The sequence below is a fragment of the Pithys albifrons genome, chromosome 6 (assembly GCF_047495875.1).
Source record: "Pithys albifrons albifrons isolate INPA30051 chromosome 6, PitAlb_v1, whole genome shotgun sequence".
NCBI lineage: Eukaryota > Metazoa > Chordata > Aves > Passeriformes > Thamnophilidae > Pithys > Pithys albifrons.
The window spans coordinates 33,012,712-33,028,195 of record NC_092463.1 but is presented as its reverse complement, the minus strand read 5'-3'; the positions used below and the strand labels follow the sequence as shown (position 1 = coordinate 33,028,195).

The window sequence follows — 15,484 nt, the reverse complement described above, 5'->3', positions numbered from 1 at the left end:
TTTAAACCACCACCTGTTTCATCAGTGGGACACAGTCTTTCAGTCACTGTGTGGATCTGTTCTTCTGCTTGTACTGTGCAGGATGTTGTCAGTAGCCAGTATATTAACCTCTTCTTCATTTCCTTGTAGGCTTGTCATTATAGCATTTAGGTGATTTGGACACATTAATTAATTCCTGAATGGCTAAAGCAATTGTGAGCACAGTGAAGTTTCATGTTGACAGTGAATTTCACAAATATTCTTCTGACTACCCATGATGAGACTGCACAGTTCTGGAGCTGATCCCATGCTCTTACTCATTGCAAAGTGTGCTGGGGTGGGCATGTTCTTCTGCCTCTGTCCCTAATAAACTCCAGCAATTCTTTCTGCCCCATCCATATTTGTTATTTCAAACTGTTTCCTGTCTTTCTCTGTCCTTATGTCACTCTGAAATAGTTTACTGCACTAGTTGCCATTAGCTTTCCTTTGATTTCTTGTTTTAGTCCAGAATTTTTTCCCAGATGTTTTCATAACATATCTAATTTTTCATGTTGTCTCTGGTATTCGGCCTGGTATCTCCTTTTTGTTTCTGACCCATCCTTCTTTTCCTTGAAAGTCAAATGCAGGTCTAATTTTCATCCTACATCATTCATACCATTTGCCAAATTCCTAGTCTTTACCCCTAAACTCACCTGTTTCTAGCTCTTTGCCTGTCTATACATTATGTACAGGATTGGAGAATTGTAAACTAAAGTGAAGTGATTGTGAGGGAGCAGAATAAAGCAGAAAACATGTAAAACTAGTTGCAGAAGGACTGAATATTTCTCATTCCCTGTTTGTAGAAAGCAATGGCAAAGTATCAGTTTCAAATGTGGAATGGAACTGTAACAGGGACATCAATAATAAAAAAATTTCACTTTATAAGGGTAGGTTCATTCATTGCTAGGAAAAGTAGATTTGGGTTTGCTCCAATGTATATTGATAAAATACAATAAAAATGTTTGAGAATATAGTCTGCAATTGAAAAATCAAACAGGTCATAGTCATTGGATTTTTCAGTAAAAAATAGCAATTTCAGCATCAAGGAATTCCTCTACTTATTTTTTGGAACAAATGACTACATGTGTCATGAAGTGTTCATCATTTATTAAATACTACTTTGATCCCTTTGCATTTTATTACACCACTTTTAGTGAAATGTCTACCTGAATATCAAATTTCTTCTTCTATTATTTTTACAATATCCTCTTTTTCTTCCTCCTCAACCTTTCCTCCTCTTCCCTATTTTTGCTTTATCTTCATTTGCAATGTTCATGCACATTAATATTTTTGAAAGTGTACATAGCTCTTCCCAAATGCACTGAAGTGTTATTCAATGACACTTGACCTTTTACAGTTTTTTGCGTTACCACATTCATACAATTTCCTTGTCTTTTGCAACTGTGCAGAAGCCATATTTGATCTTCAATATCTGCCAAAATAACTGGGTTATCTGAAGATCTAGTTCATTGCTGGGCAACAAGAATTGCTTGCTGAACACTTTGAGGTTACTTGCACCAGTGAATCATCTTTGATGGTGGTCACTAATCCATTGTTAAAATGAAGTTGTTAGTAAAGAAGAAAAATTCTAACCATCAGGTATTTGTTTGGTCCTTTTGCTCACATTACTGTGGACTAGAACAGAGTTTGATACAAGAAACTGTTAAATCAACTGCATTGTTTCTTTTTAAAATGTATTTAATTTTGCAGTTATACTGTCAGAACACACGGCATCTTTGATGTTCATTTTTGCTAGGTGTGCAGGTGTCAAAAGCCATCCTGTTGGCTGGATTCTTTGACAAATCTCTTCTGATATTGCACAGAGCACTCTCTCCTAATCTATGATTATTTGGACTTTGAAATGTCTGTGCCAGTCTACATCATATTGAGAAGGACAAGTTTTTGTCTCTTTAAGTGAGATTTGTAAGTTGCTTCTCTACTTCCATGAAAATGAAGTACAGACTGAACATAAGCATTTTGTTGTCAGGTTTTAAAATATGTGATGGATATCAAATTATGTTTTTCCTCAATGGTGAACATGCTCACAATGTTGTTCTGTAGTATGAGCTTGAAATCTCTTACAGATTACTGCAATCTAGGTTATTCTGTAAACAAATGCATCAATGTTGCTTGTCCATTTTGTATAAATTTGTTTTTTAAAAAGGATCAAGAAAAAAGAAAACTCAATTCCTCTCACAGTAATAAGTTGTCATTCAGCCGCAGTAGCGTATCTTGAATACCATTTTGCAAGTGTTTGTAACCGTATACTTTGTTGCTTTAGTAAGTATCAAAACATTTTAAAATCTGGGGAAGTATAAAAAGGCCCTTGTTTAGGCATTTGAAAACAATATAGCTACACAGGAGCTACGTGAGTTGATTGCTTAGAAAATAGTAGCAACTCATTGAAGAATGGCATTTCACACTGCATGAATGCTTCACTGTTTAAAACATGTTTCAGTTGCAAAAGCTTCTTATGACATTGTCAACCTTCTGAACTATTTCTTATTTTGGATTTTCAAGGCGTTGTCTAGGGAGCATTGCATTTATACCTTGTTTTTTAACCTTAAGTGATTATTTGCATTGTAGGTGTTTATATGGTAGTGTAACCTAACTGCTCCATACAAGTGTAATGTAACTATTAATTTGCATATTTCATTAGATTGTTCCTCAAATGAGTGTGGAACCTTGGAATGTAATACATTGAAGTTATTAGGGGTTTTGTTGGTGTTTTTTTTGTGCTTTTGTTTGTTTGTTTTTCACAATTATACTGTCTGTTAAATTCTATTTCAGTTCTCTGCACTTTCTATTGACTGCCAGTCTTTGGTCCAGGCCCTTCAGGAATTGCCTCTACATCTGAGACTGAATGTATCTGCTGACCTTGTACAGGTAATGCTGTGAATTTTCACTGGAAAATGCAAACATTTAAGAGAAACAATCTATGCAAGAATGATTAGTCTTCAATTTGAAGTACAATGTATTATATATGAAAAGATATTCCTTTAGACTGGCATGTCCAGTGGCATGTAATGCAGGATACCCTTCTAACAGCACATTTGGTGTGCTTACTTGGCCTTAAACAAAATGCTTGCATGAGCAGCATATGAGATTTGAAATCAGATATCAGAGTGTTTGACGTGGAATGATTGCACTATTTTGTATTTGCTTCTTCTGTTAGCAGCTGTTAAAAGCTTGCACCAAAATTTTGTAAGTTTTCACATTCTTTCCAGTTAATTACTTTAATCATTACTTCATCTTCTCAATAACTAATATTGACATACGTGTTTTTTTCATGAATCAATTTTACATCAATGTTAGAACAGTTGTACAAGTGAAGAAAATGTCATTTATGCTGAAGTGGCAGAGGGAAGAGGGAAGCACCAATATTAGTAGAAAACATTCCTTCAAATAGAAAAAGAAAGTATTAATCTAAGGGCAAAAGAGCCCATGATGCTTAAATATAAAAACAAAATTCTTAAGATCCATCTGCTCAGACAAGGTAAAACATGAGCCTTGCAGAAGAGTCTGCTTGGAGTTGCATGAAGTGCTCCTGCAACTGACACTCTTCTCTTTGTTCAGGCAGCTCAAATATGTCTGCAGATGTGATGGCTAAGGGAATCTACAAATAATGTCACTTTGACATACAGTTTTCTTCTAAAGAGTTCTAGTTATCGTCTTCAACTTTTTTCAAGATTATAAAGTGCATGTTATGACATTTAATCTTGTCATTCTGACCGGTATTTGATCATCAGTTAAGCTGCAGTGTTACATCCTGGTAAAAGCTTAATCTGTTTCAGTTAAATAATGGTACTATTTCTGGTTTCACTGTTTGATAATCTTATAGTTTGGTTTCATTTTTCAAAATATATAGCTATATACTATAACTCTTGCTAATTGATGCAACCTTTAGCATGATTTCATTTGAGACTAGAATTTTGGAGGGATGGCGTTTCCAGCCAAATTCTAACTCCAGGCATTCCAAAATTCAGTGTGTTGATGATACTTTATTAGAGAAAAATTAAGGAAAAGTAATTCTGCAGGAAGTGCAAGACACTTAACCCTGTCCTGCATGACATCTTTGTCTCCAAACTGGAGACACATGGATTTTATACATGGACCACTTGGTGGATAAGGAAGTGGGTGGATGGTCACACTCAAAGAGTTGTGGTCAACAGCTCAATGTCCAAGTGGAAAGCAGTGACAAGTGGTGTTCCTCAGGGGTGTGTACTGGGTCAGGCGCTTTGTAACATCTTTGTCAGTGACATGGACAGTGAGACTGAGCACACCCTCAGCAAGTTTGCTGGTGACACTAGGCTGTGTGTTTGCGGCCAACACACTGGAGGGAAGGGATACCATCCAGAGGGACCTTAGAGGCTTGAGAACTGGGTCTGTGCAAACCTCATGAAGTTCAACAAGACCAAGTGCAAGGTCCTCCAACTGGATCAGGGCAATCCCAGATGTGAATACAGGCTAGGTGGGGAGTGGATTGAGACCAGTCCTGGGGAGAAGGGCTTGGGGATGCCTGCAGACAAAAAGTTCCACATGACTCAGCAATGCGCACCATGTTTCAAAGGAAACCTGATCAGCAGGTTGTGGGAGGTGATTCTCCCTCTTTACTTTGCTCTTGGGAGACCCCACCTGGAGTATTGCATCCAGCCCTGGGGCCCCCAACATGAGAAAGACATGGATCTGTTAAAGTGAGTCCAGAGCAGAGCCACTACACTGAGCACAGCGCTGTAGCCCCTCTCCAGTGAAGACAGGCTGAGAGCTGGGATCAAATACAGGAAGTATGAATTACAATCCAAATTAGACAGAATAGTAAAAATTGATAATAATTTAAAATTTAAGTCCTTTCTTGTACTCTTAGGCATCAACACCTGTAGAGCTTCCACAGATGAAATCTAAATTTTTTGAAGATGCCAAGAGGAGAGAGCAGCTGTTCCAACAGTCTCCAGCTCAAAGTAAAACCATGTTGGTCTCCCTTCCTGTTGATAATTCTGTTGCTGCATCAGAGCCTGGAAGTAAAAATTGTTCTGGGGCAAATGCAAGAGAACCATTTCAGAGAGTCCATTCACTACCAAAGCAAGAGACTGACCATTTGGATGAAGAACTGGATGTTCTTCTGAATCTAGAGGCTCCCGTGAATACAGGAAAAAGACCTGTGTCAGATGCATTATCCTACAACTTATCAACTGAAAAGGATTTGAAAGTGGATTGTAAAGAAAATGGTAAGTTTTCTCTTCTTCCCAGTATGCCCTTATTTAATTTCCATTGTTCACTGTTTCAGTGATGCTTTTGAATTCTTGATTAGCCAGTCAGCTGTACTGCTGTCATCATCTCTGTCACACTGCATCTCATTTATTTGGTGCTGTGTTCTGACCCATTTGTTCATTTTCAGTTTTAACTCCTCACTAAAACAAACTTTCACCATGGTCAGTTCACTTTAAGCATTAAGAGAAATTCTTCTGCAAAACAGCACTGGGCTTATGATTCAGCAAAATTTTAAATTTAAAAAAATTAAATAGCATACTGCTGAAGAATGTTATTGCAAGGAAGATAAAGTACATGTAACATTATCAGTCCTTAGTTCACTGTGCTAATAGTATACAGAAGGATTGACAGCTATTCCAGTGGCTTGTTCCAGTTGCTATTTTCAAAATTTACTAGCATTGATTTTATAAAAATAAGTTTAGCCAGGAACTATTTTTGGAATATGACTTGCTGTTCTTCAGGAGAGATTGTTTTTAAATACAGTCAGTTGTGTATTGAAAAGCAAAACAACCTGGTACAAAGAACTGATATGGAATTGTTTCCAGATTATCACACCTGGTTTTTTCACTTTTCTAGACCCTTTGAAAGTACATATCCCCGAAGAGAAAAGTACATCATCAGAGCAACAGCAAAGTACATCTAAAGATGTTACTGAGGAAGAGCTTGAAGATTGGCTGGACAGCATGATCTCCTGAAGCTCTGGTTTCCTCATGTGAATAACTGAATATAGCAAACATTACACAGAAAGTTGAATTTTTCTTTATTTCCTTGTTCTTTCCTTTCTCTTTCACTTTGTTCGGTATGCCAATATCGTGGCTCCAAACTTTGTTCAACCAAAATTAATTTAGATGGGATTAAAAATTGTCAAAGACTAAGAAAATATTATTAGAAAGGTCTAAAATTTATGATGAAATTAGAATTTTCGTTTCTAAAGAAGCAGGCTTCAGCAGACTAAGAGAACAGTTATTCAAGCTTGTACTTGCTCCATGTAGTCCTTAAAATAAAGTTGTGAATGAACAATGAATACATATGTGTTTTTAGTCACCATCCTCACACAACTCCATATTGTAGAAAAATGGGAAAGACGATAGCAATGGTAACAATTTGGTTTATAATACTTTATTGCAGTGGGCACTTTTATTAGGAGAAAAAAAATGCATAATCCTAGAAACTTCTACTTGCAGGTGACCATAGAGCATTGTTTTATTTTGGCCTAAGATTTAAATAGTGTTCGTTTTGATACAGTGTATGTCTTTTAACAGCAGCATCTAATAAGCTGTTATGGGAAGGTAGTATATAAACAAACTTCAAGTGCAATTTGATCCAGAAAGACAGAAAAGCAATACAGTTAATGGGTCTGTTCATCTGAACACTAATATAAATAAAAAGTTTGCATAGCTATGTCTACAGAGGTTTTAAGGCACTTAAATGTTTCAAGGTTGACAAAGTGTTTGAAAATTATTTCTTTTTAATTGCTTAAAGCTTTTCAAACTATATCTTAATACATTCACTAGCAAATACTGTGGGGAAAAACTGGACAGCAGTTAGCTGAGCTATTTTTAATGAGGCATTGCCTCTGATGTTCAAGTTCTTCAATGTCAAATGTGCAATTAAGATGCCTTTTAGCCCTTTCAACTGTACTGCCAAACACCAGGTTAATGATGTGGTTAAAAAGTTGTTAGAATTTTAGGCCATGTTTGAATTGGAAGGCTTAAATTAATCTGGCATAGTTTTCTCTTTTCTAATTAAAATTCCAACAAAAGACCTGTTTCGTATATGGTAGGTACAAAAAGCCTCTGAAACAGTGTCAAATTTTACGTGTGTCTTGAAGTTTAAAGACATTTAAAGCAAATACAAGCTGTGAAATCACACCATGAAAAGAACAGAATTTTTTTTCTTGGATCTTAATAGTTCATGAATAAATAATTTCTTTTGTGATATTAGCCAAGTTGATCCTCATACTGTTTTCGGAAGCAGTCCCCTGCTGGGAAAAAATCCCAACATCTTTCTTGGTACATCTTCCACACAAATGACTCCTGAAAATGAGAAAGGATATTTAAGTTACCATGCAATTAGTGCCATGGATAAACATTTAATAATAACCACCTACTGTGCTTATTACCATGGAGTAGAACTCTGACACTGGAATTCCAAAGAATAACGCAAGAATATTTGCAGAAGTTTTATCTGCACTTTTCCTGATTCAGTACTAGTGAGATTTAAACCGTATTAGTAAAATAAGTTGATATAAATTAATCAGACTAGTTATATCAGAGCAAACCTGTTCAGAACCTGTATATATAAAATGTGTTTTGCTTTGACTGTAAAACAAAGGTACTTGTGTACTGTATGCCTAATAGCTTCTTATTAGAGATAAGACATAATAAAATCCTATTTATTTTCTTATTTACACTTAGGCTTAACAACGGTAAACATACTGACATCCATATACCTATCTATCTACACCTATATATGGATTTTTACTATAAATATAATAGTATAACAACTGAAATCTTTTGGGAATAAACTGCAACTGGTACATTTGAGGTTTTCATTTCAGAGATAAAATGACAGTAAGGTTACTAGTAACTGATTTCTGGCAGAGTTCTGGGTAAAATAGCAAACTGCAGTAGCTCACCCCACTCCACTTTTGTTTTAACCTTTCTGTCTTTCACTGGTAGCAGACCCTGGGGGGGTGGCATCATCCCCCCTCCTCAATGGCACATCAGTTCCACCTGGTGGTACACAACTACAAGGCTTGAGAAGGTGAAAATGTTGAAAGATAAACTTAAGAAAACCCATTAAATTTTATTTTCTACTCACCTGACCAGTATGCTCAGTTTCATCCTTGTTAATTAGATACATTAAGAAGAAGCTGAAACAAGCACATGAAGCACATTAATGCAGGAGACATAACATCTCTGCCTGAAAGTTCCTAGTCCGGGGTATGTGAGAAAGATTATGCCAACCAGCAGTGACACTGCTTAGACATCTAAAGTGCCTATTTTATGTGAGAAAATGCGGAAGTGCTAACAGATAAAAAAATCTGTACAAGTAGAAAAATGTGGCTTAGCATTTTATTCATTTCAGTGTGAGGAGCAATACCTGAATTAGGCGTATGCCAAATCCTATGTACAGATGATCCAACATTTCACCTTGGAAGAAGTGACTACAGCTACTGTGGGAAGTGTGTTGAATACTGAGCTGCACCAGGAATTCCAAACATTCCTGCCACAGAGCTCATAAGCTGAGCCTAACCTTCTCCAAGACCTGTGCTCACTCAGATCTTGAACTAATTAGGAAGACTGTAGAGTAGTAACTAAGGTCTGTTTACAGATAATACAATTCTTGGTTGGACACTTCTGATTCTGTGCATTTGGAATCAAATTTAGTATGTGCTTTCATTGTGAAGAAAGGAAATTGCACTGACTTTAACAGTTGTCTAATTAAAGGGCAATGTGGGTAAAAAGATTGCTCACTATGTATTCTAATATTAAGGAAATTTTTAATTTACTGTGAATTAGAGGTTTCTATGTACCAATTAAGCAGTTCAATATTGTAAGAAAAGTTTGGTCATTGTAGATTGATAAAACTATGGATGTTAATGGAAATTTGCATCTCATAAGGCAGTTGATTTTGCCAGTGTCAGTTGCTATGCAAGGAATAAGGCAGCCTCCCTTCCAAGAGGCACACATTCTTGGGGGTTTTTTAATTTAAAAAGTTCAGATGCAGTATTCCAAAGACAGACTGCTTTAACAGTCCACCAGCTCAGTTATTTTGGTTTTGCTGGCACAATGCTCATACAATTATCTTTGACGTATTAGTAACTAACGCCACCAAATTAATTTTTTAAATATTCTCTCTGCTCTATATTTACTAAGGAAAGGTAAAAGATCACTGTTGTGGTAGTCTGAGCAATAGTCTAAATATTTACAACTCCTGATTGCTTCATGGTTTCAAAAAGCTTCACTGTAACTAAAAGACTATATGATCAGGGTTATTTATTGAAGGTTATTTTTCAATAACCTTCTAAAAATGCCTTTTTTTGCTTTGTTTTGATTTGGGTTTTCTTTTTGTCAAATTGAGGCCAATTTTCATTGGTCTCCTCAGCATTACCAGCCCCCTAGAAGTCACAATCAAAACTTCCAAACTAAAGCAACTCATTAAATTGTTGCCCCCTATCACTCCACAAATCCTGGTTTCCTTCCAGCAGAATAAGGAGTTGGTGTGCTTTCTGGTCTCATTCTACTAAGGTAACTCATGTGTAGCATGAGCAATTTAAAGATAACAAGCAGTGTGGAGTAGAGGAGGGGAGACCAGAAAGAACAAGAGGTATTCCTCAATTCTACAGAATTCTGTCTTGGAATTTTCAGCAATATGTGCACCTGTATTACTGTAGACCTGAAAGGTCGCTTTTATCACAATTCCAGTTGTAAAATGTACTTACAGATAGTTCGCCAAGTTATGTTCTTGCAAAGTATGTGTTTCAAAGCCATGAGGGGTTGTGTCGAAATAGTCATTGCCGATTCCACAGATAAAACATTTGGTCTGAAAACACAAGTTGTGATTACAGATGAATTTTGACTCAAACACTGTTTTAATTGGTGACAATCTTCATGAACAAGAGTAATGAAAAAATTTAATGTGCTGCCTACCTCCATGTCTTCCCTCACTTGTTCTTGTTGGTCTCGTAATTCACCAAAAGCATCAATAATCAGACCTATTTCCAATGGAAAAGTAGCAACAGTTCAGTGCTAAGCAATGTTAATACTGCAAGTAATGTCAGTAAGACATCTTTCACCGTCTAGAGTTTAGTGTACTTACAGCTCGGTTGAAAAATTCAAGTTAGAATCTCTCAATTTCCAGATATTTAACATTTGTTTATACTGCACTCCTGGCAATAAGAACTTCTATTACATGGAGGTCCAATCGTGGAAGTGAAAAGGCTTTTCTGTGCTTTATTATAGTCAATCTACCCTTTCATAAGCTCATCTCTTTTGTTCCCCTGAATGAATTTAATTTTCGCTCTCCTCCTGAAACTCTTGTATCACAGCTCTCGTTCAACAGAGAGCTCTGCTCCCACAGCTCCCTCTGCCTAGTTTCTGAGGCTGCTTCACATTTGAAATATTACTCCTCTACCTTCGACATATTAGGAATAGAATTAGATCATTCTGGGGACTGTGACATTCACAACTGTTTCTCAGTATAGATGCATATAATTTTTCTTTGCCACCAGATAGGAAAAAACCTATCATTTTATTGCTAACAGCCTTAGGTCAGTTCATACAATGACTGTTGGATGGTGACTGTCACTGAAGAGAGGTCTCATTCGCTGTGAACCACAACTGCAAACCAATTAAAACTGCAAACCATCCTCTAAAGAAAGGAGGAAATAGCTGTTTGGCCATGGTGACTTTCCTCATGTGATTTACCCTGTCCAAGAGGAAAGTCTCCATTCCCCAGCCAACTGTGGCAGTTCCAAGCTAAAAGTGGGAAGAGTGTCTTCAACAAGGCTCTCAGTTTAAATGATAATTATAGGAAGAACAGTGATCTGGCACAAGCTGCATAATTTCTGGGTAGTTGTGAAAGTGTTCATAAACACTGTGACTCAGGTAAGCTACACTTCTTGTGCTTTGACTTTGTGTAGTACTTGGGACAAGGCATTTTTTATTAATTGAGTATAAAATTATTCCTTTCAGAATTAATGATTTTATCAGCTCAAATAAATCTTTATAACAATACTGCTATTTACCTCAATCCTAAATATGGTTTACATTGCTGAGCTTAACTAATTTTGCACAGTCTCTACTAAGTTAAGTGATGTTACCTTGAATAATGGCCAGTAGGATAACAATGACAAAGAAGAAAAATGTGATGTCAAAGACAATTCGATACATTTCATAAGGGTCTCCAGCAGGATCCTCAATTTCATCTCCAATGCCACCACCAGCTCTTACACCCACATACATGTGGAACAGGTAACACTAAAAAAGAAAGAGAAAAATTGCAGATATATTTATTATCAATTACTCTGACGTTTTTTTCTTTTTTTTTTTAATTAATTTGCTCTGCTAATTCTCTTCACAAGTAACAAAGAACACATAATATCATTCTTCATGTATCACACACACTGCACCGAAAATCTGTTACTGTCTGAACTAATGTGATTCCATCTTCAGGTACGCTTACTAAGGTGGGAACTTGGCATCACCTGTTACTCACTCCACACTCCCTGGGTCTTACTTTCAAACTGAGAGCATTTTGGAGGCATTTTTTTTGTCTTAAGGATCTACCTTGCTCTGAGTAAGGAGTCTCACAGTGAAGTTTAGAAATGTTTTAATTGCCACAAAATAAATAGTGACATATTCACAACAGGTATATTTACCTGTGTGTAGGTGGTTGCTGGGTAATTTAATTTTGCAATACTAGATGTCCAGTATATTGGAAATTAGTTATGATCTGTGAAACAGCCTGTGTTCAGTTCAGTGCTGAAGCGGTCACTTTACCAAGGTGTTGCTGTGTGTCATATTTTTTTAACATATAAATCTTAATGGCAAAATCTATAAAAATCTGTGCATTAAAGCTATGCAAGTATATTAGAATGGAATCTTCTGCAGGAGTGGTATGAGTTGGCTACAAATCTTGTAACCCACCTTCAGCTGCACAGTGTGGGCTAAAATCAAGTCTCTAAGCCCATCCAGTTTTCTGAAGTCACATCAGATGGCAGTGGGTGTTAAATAACCAGTAGCAACACTAAACAGAACTATACATCCATTTTATAATGCAATTTTACTGTCAACATAAGATGCTGGTACTAGTCTAATCATACTTACACATGTTACTTGGAATTGATTTACCATGCCTGATAGAGTAGTTTGAAATGTAATGTAGTTCCATTATTCCAATTATTCCTACACCTATTTTATGATCAGCTCACAACAGGACCTGTCTGGACAGTTTTCATGATTTCAGCAATGTACATGTCTGACTCGCACTAAGTGTTCAAAAGACAGTTCAAGAATAGGAAAGATCATTTTGTGAAGTCTACGACACACCTTTATTTTGAGGTATTTTAAGCTGTCTTTGGGTTATAACACAGGGCAGAGAGTTACTATTCCATGGAAGAAATCAGCTGGCCACAAACTCAGACTGTTACATTTTTTAATACTTGAATTTGTGTTTTCTGTATATAGTAAGAAAATCAAATCCTCTTCATGTTGTGATAGGTATCGGTAGAGTGTATTTTATTATTAAATAGATATCATTCAGTGGCAATGGGTAGAAATCAAGTGGTAAATTGGTAGCATAAGATTATCACTCATAATAAGTTGTAATTTTCACTTTCTCATCCTTGCCTTGTTAATTCATGACTAAATTACTAATTGTAATTTTGGAGCAGGCTTTTATAACTAATGCTAGTAACATCATATAATGCATATAAGCTGAATTAACAACAGGAAGAGCTTGCACACTTGCAAACATTGGGAACAAATAGGGTTTATTTTTATTGTTTGACAACACAGCTTCTTTTTGCAGGTCTGACTAGTTTGTCAAGAAATTTCTTCCACATACTTTGACAGTTTGCCATCCTCACCTGTAAATGTGTTGCAGCAAATCAAATACCATAGTATTTAGGAGAAAAATCCAGAATATCTTCCTATATGCTATCTGTTTCTGTTTGGTCTAGGTCAGTAGAGAATTCAGAGGGAATTTTAAGACTATTCATATTTTCAAAGTGACTTATATCCAGAAGAAGAGACCCATGGATTTAACGACAAAAATAGCTGTCCTTGCTTATCATTCTCTCTGAAGTATCCCTTTGAAAATTCAGGATGACATTTAAAGCATACAAGTGATGTTTTACTTACCGTCATCATGTCATCACATTTCATGTCTGGTTCATCTTCATCTTCACTTTTGTTGTAGAATTTGCGGAAGAAGTTGAATGCCACAACAGTGTAAAGATACACTACTACAGCAAGGAGTCCCACAGTAAGCACAAGCTGTGTATGGAGACATGACATGAAAGTAGGTTTTGATTTCAGTTTGTCAGAAGAGAACATGCTGGCATGATGTTTTGCCTTAAATATTGAAAATGGATCATATTGTACCTTTCCCGATAAGGAAGTTAAAGATAGCAGTTACAAGAGCTTTGAAGTCTCCCTATTGCTTGGATCAGCATGGAGGTGTTAACTTTACCCTGCTCTCATGAAAATCAAAGGGAAAAACAGTATCAAGAAACTGGAGTTGTTTCCATCTTTTTGAGCTATATGCATGCAAACAGTATCACTGAAGACATGTTTAGTTTAAAAGTTAAATTATAGTAACTTGAAACACTGGGTATACAGTAAAAATTGTTAAAATCCCTTAGGTCATTTGATAAATAATTTCAACTGAGACTTATTGCGACTTACAATGACTTAACATAGTCTATTTTCTGTTCCAAAGCTGATTAGCAAAGCCATTGATAAAGTGGATAGAAAAATTTTTAGATAACCAAAGAGTAAGGAATTTCCAAGTCCTGCTTTTAAGAAAATAAATTCCTTAGGTGAAAAAGTTGAGTAGTTAATGAGACAAGATTATATTGTTTGTTGGAGTTGGTGTTAGAAGATATAGTTCTGGAGAGCAGTTACTGAAAACTCTGTATTTTAAAAAATGCAACTGGCATTAGTCTTTGAAATGAAACATAAGAGTATTGAACATCATTTATCACTTTCGGCAGATCTGTAAGTATATTCCCAAAGTGAACATTTCAGTTCAGGAATCTGCGGCTGTCTTTCACTGTTTATCCACTAGCAAGAAAAGGAACATAATCATTAAAACTAATCTTTGCTTGTTAAGAATGTAACTAAAAGCCATGGTCTTGAGACGAAACAGTTTTGTCAACTATGCTCAGTTTTGACTACTACATTAAAAAAAATCTGGTAAAGAAAATACATCAATCAGTACATTAAAAGTAACATGCATTTGGTCATCCTGAAGTAAAATGAAAGGAATAAAACCAGAGATTTGTTTGTGTGATGATACACATCATCAGATTGCGTGGGGATATTCTTATGCCTTTTCCAAAACATCATATGGTTTAAAATGTTTTGACAAGTCAGCAGGGTGTAAGAGTGGGCTTAGAATATATGTTACTGGATTTGAGAAGGAATGGAATGTACATGTTTGGAATTAAATCTTGGGGAAGTTCTGTTAGATTTCCTAAATGTACATTAAAAAGTACTGCAGAGCTTGTTTTCTGTTGTTATTCTAGCTGGGAACAGAGTTTAATTAATATCTTCAGAGATCAGAGAATGATTCCCTGCATAAATTTCAACAATTATTTTTGGAAGTACATTTTATTAATCTGATTTTTGCATGACAAAGTGACACATAAATGTACTCCACAGTGCAGAATACTCACACCTTTGAGCACATTCTTACTAGCTAAGTATTGAATCTCAGCACCCAGATCCTTAGTACGGCTGTAGCTAAGGAGGAATTGGGAATTCCTATCATTTATCACCAATCAGTTCATCACTGGGCATATAGAAGGAGGTGGTTAGGTAATTCATACTCCTGTATTTTTCCAAAATGATGCATTTTCTATTGTGTACAAAACTTCTTTATCTATCAGCACTTGGTAAGTATAAATTATTATAATTTCATAGGATTTAACGTGTATTAAGTGTGCTGCAGAAGAGATGATGGGATCTGTTCTTTCCTCTGATCACAGTCAAAATCTGTGACTCTGAAAATTGATTGCATTCTGACATTTCTGGCATACAACAATTTTTTTCCAGCACTTTTATAAAATGCATTTATTTTCAGACCTTTACATGTAACACTAACCTGTTTCCCATTGTGAGTGACTGAAGACAAAATAGTTCGCAATGTCTTAAAGCCCATAGCAATATCCAGCAGGTGAGCAGCAAAGAAGAAGTTGTTGTAGTGCCCAAGGATAGACATAGTTGTATACCAAGCTAAGTATAAGAATGACTGCAGAGAAAGTCAACAGTGGCAGAATGTTAGCAGGTACTAATGTGCATGACTGGATCCAGAATACAGCTTTTTTAAAGTCACTTATGTTGCTTTAGCAGGACACTGCCTGTGTAGGGGGTGAAATAGCTCAAACTTCACCCTACTTGTGAAAATTACCAGTGATGGAGGGGAACATCAAGATGCTTTTGCTGTTGAAGAATACTGAGACCAGCCT

General features: G+C 36.1%; 2 protein-coding genes across 2 annotated transcripts in view; one reads left to right on the top strand and one right to left on the bottom strand.

Moving 5' to 3' along the window:
- The window catches only part of AVEN (apoptosis and caspase activation inhibitor), a 97,998-nt gene extending 91,688 nt beyond the window's left edge, over window positions 1-6,310 (top strand). Inside the window, exons 4-6 of the mRNA XM_071558066.1 lie at window positions 2,809-2,904; window positions 4,883-5,243; window positions 5,863-6,310. Coding sequence (XP_071414167.1) covers window positions 2,809-2,904; window positions 4,883-5,243; window positions 5,863-5,981 — 576 coding nt within the window. The 3' untranslated portion in view covers window positions 5,982-6,310. The remainder of the gene's footprint in view (window positions 1-2,808; window positions 2,905-4,882; window positions 5,244-5,862) is intronic.
- Window positions 6,051-15,484, bottom strand: part of RYR3 (ryanodine receptor 3) — a 199,670-nt gene continuing 190,236 nt past the window's right edge. The window contains exons 97-103 of the mRNA XM_071558067.1: window positions 15,121-15,267; window positions 13,155-13,289; window positions 11,114-11,270; window positions 9,942-10,006; window positions 9,734-9,834; window positions 8,110-8,161; window positions 6,051-7,322 (exon numbers count right to left, since the gene is read on the bottom strand). Of these exons, the coding sequence (XP_071414168.1) occupies window positions 7,227-7,322; window positions 8,110-8,161; window positions 9,734-9,834; window positions 9,942-10,006; window positions 11,114-11,270; window positions 13,155-13,289; window positions 15,121-15,267 (753 nt within the window). The 3' untranslated portion in view covers window positions 6,051-7,226. The remainder of the gene's footprint in view (window positions 7,323-8,109; window positions 8,162-9,733; window positions 9,835-9,941; window positions 10,007-11,113; window positions 11,271-13,154; window positions 13,290-15,120; window positions 15,268-15,484) is intronic.